Raw genomic sequence first — 17,941 nt, forward strand, 5'->3', positions numbered from 1 at the left:
TAGATACTTCTCTGGAATTGTGTGGAATCGCTGATTTCACCACGAATAAAGCTCGTCTCCTCCCGAATGGCATTTCTCTGACATAGATATCGAAATCAAACTCTTACGCTAAGCTTTCCCGCCTATCACCAACTTGACGTGTTTGAATTATACTTATGTTATTAACTATACAAATGTATGTTGTTATTTATATTATGCATGTAATTAATTATAGAACATCTTTTAGTTTAACCTAGTCGTTATTTAAGGCGGTTTAAAATATAAAAAATAATACCTACTACGTAAATACCTACTTAAATTTAAATTTTTTACCATTAAATGTGAATATCTACTTTATATTTCTATACAATTTAAAGCTAGTTTTAGGAAATTCACTAAAATGCCATTAAACAAATTTTCCCACTAAACTCTATAATCTCCATTAACAAGCGTTTCAAAACATTTCATTTATTTTTTTCCTGATAGATAATGTAGTGTGAGTTATTCTTTTTTAAAATTCTAATGACTAGGAGGCTTTGCCCCCTGCTCGCTGGCGCTCGCCAACCCCCGAAACTGTTTTCGCAATTCATTTCGGATTGCTTCGCAATCTAATGCTCGCTTTGCTCGCTCATTGGATACGTTCTTAACGTCTAGCTTTAGTATACTTTTTTGAATACTGAAGTTCCGAAAACTTTTCACTGTAGAAAATTCTAAACCTGTACATTTCAATATTAATTTGAAATTGCAAACAGTTCACATATTTTTCTTAATCACACTATTCTAAATTTCAGTTGTTGAGAAAAGTAACTGTTGTAAGTTTTGTTTCAAAGTCTTTCCCGCCTTAACCAACTCTTAACCTCTAATTACTTTTTTCAGTACACATTTCTAAATGTCAGTATTGAACCACAAAACAACTTAAAGTCCTCAAATTTAGCATGAAGTTGTAAAATGTAATGAAAGAGGGTCATAGCAGTAATGAAAGTAGAAGTAAAGTTAGTATTGTAAAATAAAAACAATATTTTTGATCAATGAGCCAAGTTCTTCAAGAATCAGTTGAAGTAGGTTGCTTATTTAAAACTTTTTATAGAATTTCTTTAAAAACACAATTGTTAATTTGGGCATTTGGCGATACAACACTTATAGAATTGAAGGATTTGTTACGTCAAGAGCTCAGGTATCATCATTTTGATCTAGTTGAGCTTCTATGTCATTTTGATTTATATTGCTAAGTTAACTTTCAAAAAATTCTATGGCTGGCAACAGCATTTTTATTTTTTAAGTTGTTTATTTTTATTTCTTTTAGAATTCGTTATTTTTTTAGCGAAATGTTTTTTAACCTAACAGAATTCTTTGCCGACTGATATATGAGGAAAATAAAGTAAATATTTAAGTGTTGTGAAAAGAATCTTATTTCATACCTGCCAACTTTTGATCCGTTCCATTATGTTTTTTCTCAGTGGTAGTGGAATAGAATTAAAATTTCAATTGTAAGCAAAAAACTTTGTTATATTTTAAAACGCTTTAGCGGACCACCGTGGATTACAACGCATATTAATGTATATGCTTAATTTTTTTAAGAATAGTGGTGATCAAAATCATTTAAAAAAGTAAGTTTATTAAAGAAAAAAGTAGTATATGTTTACTACCACTTTAAATATAAAAATAAAATTTTACGCCAAATGCGTAAAAGTTGGCAGGTATGTTATTTAGTTGTACAAAGTACTTCAGCCGAAATTTGGGAGCTACGTAAGAAAATTATATATATTAGATCAGAAACACATCATTAAAAGGCAGAATGCTTTGGTGTTAGAATTATATATAATAGATGGTGTCGCAGTTTTCCATTGTTGTCGGTGCATTTTTATTGGCCAGAAAATCACGTGGTGTGATCCAGTTTTTCCTCATTCGTCTCCTTATTGTTTTGGTTGTAGTCAGCATAAAATTAATAAAAGTCATGCTTTTCTATAAATATTTTTGAATCCCTAACTTAAAGTTATTTTCCTGTACTGCTATTATTACGCTTTTAATTCAAGAGTTTAAAACTAAGAGAATTGCTGTTTTTTTATTAGTATTATAATGTAAATCTGCCTTACATTTTAAGATAAAGTTATTTAGAAAGGTGGTCTAACAATTATTATTTTTGAGCAAATAACATTAATATACTGTTATAAATTACAGTTAAAGAGATCTGTTAAATGATTTAGAACTTAAGGATCAGCTTCATGCACAATGAGATGCAGGCAAAAAAAAAATTTTTAATATATCCTACCGTTTGGTAAGTGAAAATATTAAATTAAGGATGTGAACTCATCAAATTTGTTTCAACAATATAACGTTATAACAACATAAATGTTATTTTAAAAAATGATTACTTAGAAAAATCACTTCTGTTTACCAATAGATCTAAATATCTATTATATATAATTCTCTTACGTGGCTCCCAAATTTTGGCTGTATTTCTTTTCCGCCGGTGGCAACGTTTGCTTTGTTTTGAAAACACCAAAGCATTCTGCCTTTTAATGATGTGTTTCTGATCTAATATATATAATTCTCTTACGTGGCTCCCAAATTTTGGCTGAAGTACTTTGTACAACTAAATAAGATTCTTTTCACAACAGTTAAATATTTACTTTATTTTCTTCATTCATAGAGAAAACAGTCGGCAAAGAATTCTGTTAGGTTAAAAAAAATTTCGCTAAAAAAATAAAGAATTCTAAAAGAAATAAAACTAAACAACTTAAAAAATAAAAATGCTGTTGCCAGCCATAGAATTTTTTGAAAGTTAACTTAGCAACATAAATCAAAATGACATAGAAGCGCAACTAGATCAAAATTATGATACCTGAGAGCTTGACGTAACAAATCCTTCAATTCTAAAAGTGTTGTATCACCAAATGCTCAAATTAACAATTGTGTTCTTAAAAAAATTCTATAAAAAGTTTTAAATAAACAACCTACTTACACATCTGCTTTTAGAAGAACTTGGTCCATTGATTAAAAATATTGTTTTAATTTTGCAGTACTTACTTTACTTCTTATTTCATTATTGCTATGACCCTCTTTCATTACATTTTACAACTTCATGGTAAATTTGAGGACTTTAAGTTGTTTTGTGGTTGAATACTGACATTTAGAAATGTGTACATAAAAAAATAATATTTAGAGGTTAAGAGTTGCCTCAGAAAAATTTGAATTGTTGACATTGAACTTAACAATGGAAACAATCAGTTTTGTGAAAAATTGAATTGTATTGTTGACATCAAAACTAAAAGTATTGTGTTTCAACTTAACAATAATACCTTAATTTATACTTTAGAATTGCCTCGGAGAAATTTGAATTGTTAGCAATGACTTAAACAAAAAGTTTTACTTTAACTGACAAATACTATATTATAATTTTAACTTTTTCTATAACTATACTCATTTTCTTACTCCTTTCTTTGATTTTTATACATTTTATATTTTTGTGATAAAATAAAAAACTTATAGTTGTTCTGCTTCTGAACACTGATGAAAACACAAAATGATGGGCTTCATCAACAATCAAAAATATATACATTTATTTTACAAATTCCATATTATTAAGGTGACGCCCTTCAGAGAATTAAAATTACAAAATTATCTTCATCAAAGCTGATGCTCTGCATCCCGCGTTCAATGGCAGACTACTATTTTATATTGTTTTACAACACATGGCTTTAGCCCTCTGGTGGGAAAGACTTTAAAACAAAACTTACAACAGTTACTTTTCTCAACTGAAATTTAGAATAGTGTGATTAAGAAAAATATGCGAACTGTTTGCAATTTCAAATTAATATTAAAATGTACAGGTTTAGAATTTTCTACAGTGAAAAGTTTTCGGAACTCCAGTATTCAAAAAAGTATACTAAAGCTAGACGTTAAGAACGTATCCAATGAGCGAGCAAAGCGAGCATTGGATTGCGAAGCAATCCGAAATGAATTGCGAAAACAGTTCCGGGGGTTGGCGAGCGCCAGCGAGCAGGGGGCAAAGCCTCCTAGTCTAATATATATCTCTTACGTGGCTCCCAAATTTTGGCTGTATTTCTTTTCCGCCGGTGGCAACGTTTGCTTTGTTTTGCTTACGCTACTATTTCTGTTACACGGCGAATCGACCCATGATTGCCGCTAAAAATGTCACATGCCAAATCTATCTGAGGTGACTCAACATATAGCGCTTTTAAAAACGGAAACTGAAATAACCAGAGAGCATCAGCTGCGGCAATCTCATACTATTAAGCTAGGCAGAAGTGAGTATTCTTCGTCGATAGATCTCTATTTTAGTATTTTGTCGAAAGCGCTTTTTTTCACGAATTTATACATTACGAATTTATTTGACGATTTTTGATTTACATCACGAATTATACTATAGCACATTTCTAATAAGTTCAACGAATTACACGTCATTTATTTGAATTCAAATTTATTTTAATGACTTAGTATTTACTAAAAATGGATTGTATATGGATTTGAATGATTGTTTTGAATTCTTAGAATTGTGTGCATTTGCAATGTACCTAAGTTAGTAACGAGCGAAGCGATCTTGGTACGCGAAGCAAACCATATAAGATTGCGTAGCAATTTTCAGGGGTTGGCGAGCGTTAGCGCGCAGGGGACGCAGCCCACTAGTATTAAGAAAAACTGTACAATTATATGAAAATACTGTTGTCAAAATATTTGATGCGTTTTAAAAGGAACTGCATTATACATCAAAAATAATGTGCAAAGAACAACTGGTAACTAATTTATTTCCTTCCTTCATATTTCTTAGAACATAACTCCTCTGGATATGTTCAAGATAGCTGAAAAATTCTTTACGTCTATTGGCTTGAAGCCTATGCCACCAGAATTCTGGAATAAATCCATTATCGAAAAGCCCCTCAACAGAGAAATGGTGTGCCACCCCTCTGCTTGGTATTTCTTTGATGGAAACGATGTTAGGTGAGATGGAGACAATGTTTTCTTTTTTATTGTGAACAATAATTTTCAAATTTGAAATAGAATTTATAAATATTTCTTCAAATTTCAATTGTGATTAATAAGTTATTAATGTTTAAAACGCTGATTATTTTATAAAATGCTATTGTCATGAAAAGATTATTTAGTGATTAACAAATAATGACAACAAAAATATATAATACAATTTGGGTTCTTATCACGGTCAAAACTGAGATTGAAAAGAGGACACACAGAGATACAAATTACTAACAAGTTACAAGAAGGAAACAGAGAAAATATGAATTGGATTGGAGAAAATATTCAACAATGGTTACCAGTCCTCAGACACCAACCTTGATTTCATTTCAGATTTTGAAATATTTCATCGATAATTACTTTTCCAGTATCGTTTTCTTTCCAGATGTTTAGAAATCTGTTTTCTTCTCCATCCAAATCTGATTCTCTCCTCCAAAACATCCCTTCTTTTATTCGATTATCTTTTTTGATCTTGTTCCTCTACTCTGTTAAGCATCTTTCTCTTCCTTGTCGTAATTTATTTGCAATTTTCTTCTGCATCTTTCTGTTTCCTTCTTTTTCTTCTGAGTTTCAACTTTGAAGCTGCATTTTTACTATCGAATCTAAAGCCTATATTAAATGTCTGTTCTGAATATATGTTTATGCATTTTAAATGAGGCTTCAAATTCAAATATTACAAATCAATAATTAATTTCGAGCTCTTATTTCATTATAAAAGGGCTAAATTCATAATAATTGATGAAATACTACTTGAATTTGGTATGAACCAATTAAAAAGAAGATTGGGAAAAGATACTAAGTGAAATTTTAGTGAGTTTGAATAATTTAACTTGATGTTAATGCTTTCCTCTTTAGTGTCTCTGAAGAAGAAAGGTTTATGCTTTGCCTTTTTCGCAAACTACCATTTGGCAAAATTCCAACATTCATTTGAACTGCCCTAGTCTTAACTTATGCACAATGGATATTTTAATGCGTCTCTGTTTAGCACTATTCTTTCGTAACACATAACAAATACTTCTTTTTTCAAAACTTTTTTGACCGTGATCTTTCAAAATGTTTAATAATTTCGACTTAGATAATTTTTTAAAGATAATGCAATGAGTTATTGTATTGGTTTTATATAATTTATGTACATGAAAATTATGACCACTCCGAACATTCTCATTGTAAAAAGAAATCGTTAGGTATGATGTAGCTTTTTCATTAAAGATCAAGCTATCTTTTGTTGCCACCAGTAAAAAATTAATGAAAGTTATAAATGTATTGTTTGCCTATAAAATATTCTTTATCCCCAATTTAATGGGATTTACTTATCATATTTATTTATCCTATTTTCTCACTAAATATTCGATTTTGTTCATTATTCCAAATAAAAAGAACGAAAATAAAAGCGGCGTATCTTTATTAAAAGGCATTTCTATGGTATTACCTCTTTTCTCAGCATTTAATGATAAACTTATTTAAATCTGTATCTATAATTTTTACTCGTTTTGTAATTTTTAAATAAAAAATACGTTATATTTACTTTTATCAATCTTGCGAAAAAATGTGCCTAGTTAGCATACGTTATTAAAATAGCGAATATTTATAATTCATGAATTAGGCATAGACTCTTATCCCCAGTACTTAATAATCTCGTGGGACAAAAACATTTAACGCGTTCTTAAAGTAACCAAAAATTAAATTGGAAGTATAAAAAAATGGCAACCAAGTAGAATAATTAGATTAAATTTTAATTCGAAGGAATCGGAAACTAAATTCGTGAAACAAAATCTCAATTCATACGATTGAACATTTCGAGATATTACAACTAAACACTTCTTAATTTAGTTATAACAAGTCGTTCATCGTAAAGCGATAAAATCTGATTGAAGAAAAAGGGAATGATGAGAGAGGCGATCAGAAAGCAGAGCACCTTAATTTAGAAATAAATATTTTGATTTAATTTGTTTAAGTCAGAAATTTAAATCAATGTAATTTTTCGTGTAGAGCATAATTGTAAGTAATGGACAGTATTCCACAGCATGAGTAGTTTATTGCTTTTTTCAGAATTAAGATGTGCACTTCAGTTGATATGGATAACTTAGCCACTGTGCATCATGAAATGGGACACATAGAATACTACTTGCATGTACAAGATCTTTCTCTTTATCAGAGACATGGAGCTCATCCAGGTATAATTTCCTGTTTAGGAAAACATTATAAAAAAATAGAATATTTTACACTTAACTAAATTTATCTGCAACTTAATCTCTGCTCTTAAGAATAAAATAAAAAATTTACCGATAGTAACACGGGAACTGACGAGCTACTATCGCAGTTTTCGAGTATTAGTTACTTTATAATTTATCTATATAAACAGCACTATGAATAGATGCATAAATATTGACATGGAAACTGTTACTTTTTATTCATCAAAATTAAGTGGGGATGGCTCAAGGAATTAAGCACTCCCCTCCCAATAAGGTGACCCAGGTTCGAATCCCAGCGATGACTGCTCGATACACCTTCTTGACCACAGTGCTAACGTAAAATATATTCAGTGGTAAGTCGACCATAGAGTCCTCTTGTCTTGTCGTAACTGCGGGAAATTTTAGTATTTTTCCTTTTCATGTAAAGCAAATACGGAATATTTCTATCAAGAATTGGTTTAGCAATACCAGATTCCAGGAGTTCCCTTGTCTTCAGGGTTTTGTACAAAATTACAAGGCTACGGAGTTGAATTTTAACTTTGATATTATTAAACTCACTTTTGTACTGATGTAAGCTCATAATTAGGTCAATGTAATGTCTTCTCTAAAATAAAATAAGGAATCAACCTATAGTAGCTCAAGAACTAGCACAGCTGACTTATTTTACAGTTTATATGCACTTAATGGAGTTGAAGCAGTATAGTTATAGAGCTACACAATACACGACGGTGATATTTTTTAATCAATCTCTTGCGTAGTATTGTTACCAGATAAGTACTTTACGATTTTTTTCAATCTTCTACTGGATAGCAGCACAATACTCAGAAACCTAAGTGTTAAAATGGAAACTGCGCTATTTAACGATTAAAACGTTCTCCAAAACTACTTGAAAATTATTTTTATCATTATTTTGAGCAAAGGCTTTCATTCCAATAATGGTACTGCAGTGATATCCACCATTTTATGCTACTTAGTATGCAAGTAAAATCAAAGAAACGGAAATAAACTGTTAAAACTGCATTATTTCAGAATGAACTTTCGCTTAATCATCTTGAAAGATTTCTCCTGTACAGTTTTGTACTGTACCCTGTACCGTTTGCTATATCTTTCATATGCTCTTGCATACATACCCCTTCCATACATAATATCACAAAAGGTATAATCAAGGAAGTAGTTTCTTATGTATAATATGCATGTCATGTATTACTTTTAGTAGTTGCATTAGTTTTATGTAGTTGAGTCAGATAAAATTTATATTTCAATGGCTGTAAGTAGCTATTAATAAATAGTATGTGCCACTACGTCAAAATCAAAGAGTAACTATTAATAAATAGTATGTGACACAACTTCAAACTCAAAAAAAAACTATACACGTACGTAATTGAGTCTTATTCAGGTTTTATTCATGCCATGAGTTTTGTGGAAACGCCACTATCTTCGAGGAAAACTTATTTCTGTTAAAATTATCGCCAACAAAACTTAATTTACAATAGCATACTATTTTCTCTAGTAAATACGGTGATTTTGACGGTTTAACAATTAAAAAAAACTCATATTTTCACTGCAATCATTCAAAAGACATCGCATAACAATAGATCCGTGTCAACTACAATTAGAATTGTCTACTGCATAAATGTTACATTAAAAGCGTATCTTTAGTTCAAACTTTTTGTTAGAACTTAGATGTAACCAATTGACACAAAAAAAAAGGATTAAACGAACACATTTTGGAGATAGGTTTCCTTATCTCTGTTTTTAAGTGTTGTTATTTAAGGTTAAATTTTTATTCAAATCATACATAACTACTAATTTAATGGAGTCCAATTCTTGTGTGAATATCGGAAATTTGGTTGTTGAAATAAATGATGAAATTTTCCAATCACGTAGAAACAACCGTAATAAATGTTTTCACGTTTTGTTTTCGTGTTGTAAGGCCATCTTAAGACAAATTCACTTGATTTATTGAAAAATGATGTTGATGATTTTTTATGTAAATTCCCGAAAGAAGAAGTTTTACATGCATTTCTTTTGCTATAAGTTTGACAAATACTAATTCTCAAACTAACTAATGTTAAGTTTCTTATTCCATCGTATTACTTGTACGTTTTTCTACAGTCTCCGTAATTTTTTTAAGTTAAAAAGTTTTTGATCAGCAAAGCAAAATTTAATTTAAAATGCCCACCCTAAACAACGTTGAGGTCTCTAACGATTTTGTGATAGAGAGAGATTATTTAATCGTTTTTCACCTTTGCTTTTAGCATTTCATGAAGCTGTTGGTGACCTGATAGCTCTTTCTGTAACAACCACTGATTATTTAGAACGAATTGGTCTCTTAGAAGAAGCTACAGACGATCCAGGTAATTTGATCAACATGACCAAGAGCAAAAAACAACATTTATGATTTTCAAAATAGAGTTCAATGTAAACAAAATTATTTAATAATTTTACTATGAGTGTATACATTCAACTAGAAATGAAACTGTATTTGCCTTTTTTCTTCTTGGATCTTTTTTCTATTCAGTCATGGTATGGTTCTTTAGTGTCACATAAAATCTTTATGCTAAACTTACTGAAATAAAAAGATGCATATAAATTACTTTAAAAGAGTAATTAAGTAAATTATATCATAGAGTCTATTCCAAATTAAAAACTTTAAGTAATTAATTATTATGGTTTTTTTCATTTCTAGCAAATGCAACATAAAGCTTTTATATGATATTAAACATAGAAATTTGTAAAATAGAACAGAAAGGAATTTTTAAAAAAAAAAGACTTTGTTGCCTTTTCAAAGATAATTCCTAAAATATTACTAGAACACTATTTTAGCAATTTCATTGTAAAACATTTGAATATAATTCAAATAAAAATTTATTTATAATATTTAATAACTATGGTAACTAGTATTTCCGAACTTAAAGCTTTTACTTCAGGGAAATCATTGTTTCCTTTTAAAATAAACAACTTATTATTTAGTAGAAAATGCGAATTACTGATACAATTATTTATTCTACCATTAAAATTTTAATTTAAAACAAATGTTTTGTACTAATAAGCTAATTTATTTGTTCTACAGAAACTGAAATCAATATTCTACTTTACATGGCATTAGAAAAAATAGCATTTCAGCCACATGGACTGATCGTAGATCTTTGGCGATCGAATATTTTTAATGGGTCTACAGACAAAAGTGAACTCAATAAAGCTTGGTGGAAATTAAGGTAAAGCATAAAAATACGCCTGTTAGCTTTTTGATTTCTATTCAGCTGCTGCTTCTTTTCATAACTATTTATTAGCGGAGCCTAGTGCTTTCGTATATATATATATATAAAACCAAATTTCTGAATTTATTTAAAATTTATTAAATTTCATAATTTCATTTAAAATTTTATTCATTTTATTCATTATCTAAAAAACTTATCTGCAATGATAATCTGCAATTTAATTATCTGCATTGTTATTAATTATACAAATTAAATTTTAAGTGCTAAAAAAGTCCCTAAATTTAGAGCCATTTTGCAGGAAAGTCCCTTAAGAGATATAATATCTCTCTCTATATAAGTGTGTGTGTGAGAGAGAGAGAGATCATATATATCTCTCTATAAGTGACTTTCTTGCAGAATGGCTCTAAATTCAGGGACTTTTTTAGCACTTAAAATTTAATTTTGTATAATCCACAACAGAGCACATAATTAAATTGCAGACTATTATTGTAGATACGTTTTTTAGATAATGAATAAAATTATGAGAATTTTAAATGAATAAATCATTTTAAATTAAATTTAATAAATTTTAGATAAATTTAGAAATTTGGTTCAGTAAGACATCAATGCATTTGATGACCTTTATTTTGGCAAGACGCGTTTAATGTTTTATGTCATCATGCTAAAAAAGCAGGTAGAATACAAAAAATGACCTTAAAAAGTGAAACTATATTTATCATACTTTACGTCTTTTACCATAATCATTTTAGGCGCTAAACTAAAATCATTGAAAATTCTTAAAAATTTTGCAACAAATATTCACCTATGTGGTCTGAATTTTACATGTCCATCATTTCTGCAATCTATATTAATAAAATGTATAGTTTGCCTGTGTATCTTTCTCCCGTATAACTCCGAAACTATTCATGCAGTGTCCTCAAAGTTTGGACAGTGAAGAAAAAGTGTAATTTTCAGCCCCCAATCCTAAAAATAGTTCAAAAATCTTCTAGATCGTTCAGGAGAGAGATTTATTAATTTTCTCATTCGTTTACATCTAGCTCCATTTATATGAACAAAACTAGAGACTATACTGATCTTTTTTTCCAAATATTTTTAAGATAGCATCAATGATGTTCACTGTTTTAAAGATCTCATTAACCAAAAATAGAATTTTATGACATTCTTAGATATTTAAATATTTTATATTCGTTGCATCATAAATATTCATTGCGTTGTATCATATTAAAATTCTTAACAATAAAATTTTCATTGGATTCCACGATAAAAGGAAGTATTTTAAATTTAATGTAATTAGTTTAACACATTCTAATTCCAACCTTTACTTTAAGATTTTTAAGAAAAATACTTTTATTAGTCACACTATTAGGTTTAAATTTATTTGTAATAATAAAACAGATTTTCTTTCAGCTGTATGGACTTTCAGGATTACCTTAAAGAATAATAGTTTTCATTTTAATTGTTATATTTTTGATGTTTTAGTTCAAAATATTTTAAAAACGTTCAAATAGCTCGGCCGATATTGAAGGCCGCATAAATAGGCAGTGAAATTTAGGATTTCGTTTCCAAAGCAGATGGCAGCACTTTTTTAAAAAAAATTTTTGCTCATTGAATATATTTTTGTTTTATTGTTCAAGATTTACAAATAGGGATCAGCACGTGATTTATTTATATTATTTTCTTACTGATTTGGCAATTTCTATTTCATTCTTACTGTTACTGTAACTATTTTTTATTTACAAGTGGGAGTTTCATTTTCAAATCTTACTATGTGTACTTTTAAGTAGTGTTTGGTGGTTCATTATTTTTCCGTGCTTTTCAATTCTTGTAATAATTTTCTCTCATTTGTCTATCCATTACGGGGTCTCGGGGCACTGTCAGCTTTGGTTTTTCTACTGACAACACAGAGGCTCCAGGCTCCAGTGTGCTGGCAGGCAGTGTATCCCCAACAGTGTATATAATTATATGCATATATATATATATATATATATATATATATATATATATATATATATATATATATATATATATATATATATATATATATATATATATATATATATATATATATATATATATATATATATATATATATATATATATATATATATATATATATATATATATTCTTTCCGGTCTTAGAGCCACTTCTTGCGAGAGATTCAATACGGTTGGAACATACTTGTATTAAATGTTTCATTGCTCTGGAATAGCTACGCAAGGAAAAAGGTTCGATTTATAATTTTTTTTAAATTGTAAAACCGGTCATAATTAAGTTTATGTGTTACACCTTTGATTTTTGAACTAATCTTTTTATTTATCTCTTATGTTCAGTTGAATATATGCAATTCATATTTATGATTGTTCGAGTTTTTTTCTCTAACTCATTCTACTTCCAATGATCCAAGTTTGACTGTAATATAATATTTATTCTTGATATTCTTTCAGGCTCGATTATCAGGGGGTGTGTCCTCCGGTTTTACGAAGTGAAGATGATTTTGATGCTGGTGCATTGTACCACGTAGGAGCCGATATAACTTACTTAAGGTATTTATTTTAATAATTTCAGAAATGAGAAAAAAAATTATTCCTCAACCATGAAATTAAATATCTTACGAGACTTAATAGAAGACCATTTTAATGTGCGGATTTTGAATTAAAAAAGGACTGGGTAAAGGGAAAAATATTAAGACATCTGACAGAAAAAAAATTGCGTATGAACAACTGCGAATGTACAGTGTGCAAAATAAAAAAAATAGACCACCGGCTAAACGGCTGATCAATTGATGCTAATTAAATAGCAGAAGATATTTTGAAATCAGGCACATAACCTACTTTCTGAGTAAATATGCCTTTTTTCGACTGATTTAGATTTCTGACTACCAAAATGTAGGGGTAGCCGCAATCTGGGAAATATGGTCCCAATCATTTGCTCAGGAGAGCGGTCCAAAGTTTGGAGCTCTTATAGTTATTTTTTCTTTTTGCGTATATCATCCTATTTCGAGAACCTTTTAAGTGAATTGAGACATTTTTGTGTACAATTATAAAATTCGTTTACCCAACGATATTTCCACGCAAAAATAAATTTTAGTAAATATTTATTATTTATTATTGTTTTGTAAAATAATAGTCGAAAAAGGTATAAAAATTGAAAGGTATAAAAACTTTTGAATCTTCGAAAAAGGTATAAAGGTTTAAAGGTAAAATTTGAGCAAAATTGGCTGAATAGCTCCTGAGGAATTTAATTCTAAAGAAGTCTCCTATTTAAAATTCGATTTCTCAGAAACTATTCGACGAGTTTCCTCAAATTTGTATTTTAACACGCAAAATTATGTATTTTTAGGTGACGTAAAAACACTAAATGCCTTACAATTCAAATTTTTTTCGAGTTTTCTTAAATAAAATAATTAAAAAAATTTTACTAAAATTTTTTTACAAGGAATTTTCTTATCTTTGGATAAACGACCTTTTTAATAATGTACAAAAAATTTCAATTTGCTCAGAAAATTCTCGACATATGGCAAAATGCGCAAAAAGTGAAATTAACATTAAGGAGACTTAACTTTTTATTGCTCTTCTAACCAAACTATGGGGACCATATTTCCCAGATTGCGGCTGATCTCTATATTTTGCGGATCAGAAGTCTGATTCCTTTGTAAAAAGATATGTTTATTCAGAGAAAGCACGTTTTTGTGTCTGATTTCGTAACTTAAAATATCATCTGCGCTAATTAAATAGCACATTTCAGACGACCCCTTCTTAAGAATCAGTCCTAGAATGTGAAGATCCGATCATTAAATCAAAAGTTATTCAGGGAGGTACGTGTTTTTTTTTTATTTAATTTTTTTTTCTTTTGCGAACTGTACTTTATGTATGATTTCAGGCGGAAACAACTAAGTTAAAAATGTTTCCGAGATCTACAAGAGACCTGCCAAATTTAAAATTTCAATTAGTAATTTCAAGTAATTCCCTGTGATAATTCTCGAGTGTTAAAAAATCTTTCCCCATGAGTGAGGTTTTAACATTTATAATAAAAAAATATGATGTCAAACTTTTTAATTTTCCTTAAATGATTTTTTAGCAATGAATTGAGGATTTTTTTTTATTTGAATTGAATTTAAAATATTTATATCAGTTATTTAACATCATTACCAAATATTAACTTGAATTATCTCAAAACGTTGCATTATGGAATGAGCAAGAAAAGTTAAATTTTATATCGAAAAATAGGTTTATCACGCTCTAACAAATCTTTAAGGAATTTATAAGTCAGTGTCGGGCCTCGTTAATTAGAAATAGCTCAACACGAGTTTTTACTGAAGACGAAATAAAACATTTTCCTCGTTACACTATCTTAGGAAACAATAAAAATTGCATTCTTTTATACGAACATAGAAACAAGCTACTTGCACTTAAGATGAAGTAAATATTGTGCCTAATGAAAAAAAATCCCTTACTGTGACATTTAAGGCTGCCTTCATCGCTGTAAGAAAGTTTTTACTTTTTATGAACTAGACAAATGTGATTAATGCATTTTGTTTTGTAACAAAGTAGAGAGGTTATCGTTAATTCATATGAATCTGCACTTGGTAACATCCCAAACGGAGCACTTGAGCAGGCTTTGACTTTAGATATCGAGGTATATGATACCGTTCTAAATGCTGACCCTGAGAAAAGAGAAAAGATTTCCATTCTTTCACAGCTGATGTTGAAATTTTATATGCTATTTTTTTATGCTACAAATGCGAATCCATCGGAAAAAAATCGATGTTAATCTGGAGAAAGTATAGTTTTTGAATCTAAATCCATAACTTAGGATATTGTTTGTTGAGCTTGTATATTCTAATTTTATCTCTCAAAACATTACAATTTCATTCCAGAACGTATAAATCCGATAATTAGACCATAAGTTATTTGGATGTCCCACTTTTTTTATTTCGCTCACTGTATACATGTTTATATTTCTTTAATTTTTTATTGACACAATAATTCAAAAATAATGTTACCTAAAATAAGTATAAAAGAAGAAATCTAAATTTTTTTATAAATACAAAGTCTTATAATCTGAGATAATAGTATTTGTAAATAAAGTAAACCAACTATTGTAACTTTATATAAAATGAGACATTAAGAATTTAGAAAAGTTATTATTGTTATTGCTACTGCTTTTTTGCATTTTTTTGTCACATCAAGAATAATGAAATATTTTTTATATAATTTTCAGGTATTTTGCAAGTATAATAGTTCAATTTCAATTTCATCAAGCTCTTTGTGAGGAAGCCGGCCACAAAGGCCCTCTACATAAATGCAGTATATATAAAAACAAAAAGGCAGGAAAACTTCTAAGGTAATTATCGCAACATTAATTAAAACAGTAACTAAATTTCTTTTGAAACTACACTATTTTGAACACTCCAAAAAAATTTTATTATCTTGGCATTTTAACAAAAATATGTCTCGTAAGTATTGTTTATTGCCCAAGCTTCCAAATAATGTGGTAAAAAAGGATCATTTCGACAAAAGCGAAGCTCCTTAAGCCTGACTTCAGAGACTATTGCCTGGCTACAGTTTCTGAATATCTTTTATTTATCTTTCTTAATTTTTAGCTGTAAACTCATAAACAATATTAAATACATCCAAAAATATTTTACTTAATATTTCTTTCAAACAATAAGTGTTACACTTCTAAACCGAAAAAAAGATAAGTTTGAATATTCTTTCAGATTTTCAAGTTTAATTACTAACCACCGACGTTAAATAAATAAATACACATTTTTCAAGAAATAAAAATGTAAAGTTATTTTTAAATCAGAACCGCAGAATAGATTTTTAACCATTCGATTGTCTATTCTTGACATTAAATAAAATTTTGTTTTCTAAACTGTTATTTCGTTAAAACTAAACATACTGAAGAACTTTTTTTAAAAAAAGTAAGATATTATTTCGTTTTCAGTGACATGCTCAAATTGGGTAGCTCAGTACCATGGACAGAAGCCATGAAACTGATAACAAAAGGAAAAACTGATAAAATGGATTCTGCCTCAATTCTGGAATATTTTCAACCTCTATATGCCTGGTTAAAAAAGCAAAACAGGAATGAATTTGTAGGGTGGAACACTAGTGGCGATCCTATGAAGTGTCCATAGTAAAGATTAAAAATGGAACTCAATTTTATGTGTCTAAATTTTAGGTATCTAAATTACATTATGGATTTGTAGTTGTTGTTGTCGTATACCAGTATACCATTATATAGTATATCAAGAGGGTGCGCTTCTTCTTATTTTCCAGTGGTGCCATCTATGGCCAAGATTTCGACTTTGTCCACATATATACGTCAAAACCCGTTTATAGGGCGGACCCATTAATACATCCACAGATCATAATTTTGCCCTGAACCAGATAATGGTCAATCTCCAATTGATTTATTGAGGGAACATGGAGGATTTTGTGATCCAACAGATTCCTATTATAGATTCCCATTCCTATTATAGATTCGCATATCTATAAAACACTAACAATTCTCGTGATTTCCGGTTGATGGTATGACTCAGTTAAAGTCAAGACTTTAAATAATATTGTCTACATTTATATGTTTTTCTTAATTAGATCTTTCTGTGTTCCGCCGTTTTTGTGTAAAAAAAAGGATGATTTTTCGCTTAACATTTGCATATATATTATTAATTTTTTTATTACAAAATATTTTATGTCTGAAATCATTTACTATTAAAGCTATTGACGATTAAATAAAATAATTTGAAATATTCTGTTTCGTGTTGTTTTATGTACGGATTGAGTGTCCAATGATTCAAAAAATGTTCTAGTTTCTAAGATTGTTTAAGAAACCAATCTCTTCGTCAAGCACTACAACAAAGTTGTTTAAGAAATCCTTTTAACAATCAAACATGCATAATCAAACGTTCATTTATGTACTAACTTCATTTAATTGTGCCAAAACTATTAAACTAATCCAGCACTTTATAAATGGCACAGTCCAACCTTTTCTCGGAAAAACTAGATCAAAACAAAACAAAATCGGCATCTATTGAATTTGTGAATTCAAACATTTTATCAACTTCAATGCATCTGAAGATAAATATTTTATTCTCAGATGAATTTTTATAACCGTCGTTAAACAACAGACCCAATTCTGGGTTTACGACAACCAATGTTCAACTCCGTAGCCTTGTAATTTTGAACTCAATCCAGAAGACAAGGGAACTCCTGAATCAGTACCCCCAGACGTAGTGATTTGTTATGGAAACTTGGAGGACTTTTTGAGCCCGACAGATTCAAAGTGCATCAGTCACCATTTACTACACCGAGGGTTTTCGGTCTGCGGGAATCGAACTCACGACCTATTGGACATGGGCCCAGTGCCCTACCAACCAGGCAATCCTGGCCCTGAAGATTATAAAAGACGCATAAAATTGTCTAAGGAATATAAAGACTTATTGCGATTGAATAAAAAAAAAGGCTAAGGCTGCCAGGCAATAATTTATTTACTGTTAAACGTTTCCTTTTAACTAACAATTAAGGGGATAAATGAGATGCACAGTACGC

The 17,941-nt window shown here is 29.4% G+C and overlaps 1 protein-coding gene across 2 annotated transcripts in view; it reads left to right on the top strand.

Moving 5' to 3' along the window:
* The window catches only part of LOC107445555 (angiotensin-converting enzyme), a 33,616-nt gene extending 16,471 nt beyond the window's left edge, over positions 1 to 17,145 (top strand). For both annotated transcript variants that reach the window (XM_087167808.1, XM_087167809.1), the window contains 7 exons: positions 4,769 to 4,938; positions 7,021 to 7,145; positions 9,422 to 9,520; positions 10,237 to 10,381; positions 12,830 to 12,928; positions 15,606 to 15,728; positions 16,335 to 17,145. In XM_087167808.1, coding sequence (XP_087023934.1) covers positions 4,769 to 4,938; positions 7,021 to 7,145; positions 9,422 to 9,520; positions 10,237 to 10,381; positions 12,830 to 12,928; positions 15,606 to 15,728; positions 16,335 to 16,527 — 954 coding nt within the window. In that variant the 3' untranslated portion in view covers positions 16,528 to 17,145. The remainder of the gene's footprint in view (positions 1 to 4,768; positions 4,939 to 7,020; positions 7,146 to 9,421; positions 9,521 to 10,236; positions 10,382 to 12,829; positions 12,929 to 15,605; positions 15,729 to 16,334) is intronic.
* Positions 17,146 to 17,941: the final 796 nt, after the last annotated feature.

The sequence above is a fragment of the Parasteatoda tepidariorum genome, chromosome 7 (assembly GCF_982258835.1).
Source record: "Parasteatoda tepidariorum strain Cologne lab strain chromosome 7, Ptep-v5.0, whole genome shotgun sequence".
NCBI classification, from domain to species: Eukaryota; Metazoa; Arthropoda; class Arachnida; order Araneae; family Theridiidae; genus Parasteatoda; species Parasteatoda tepidariorum.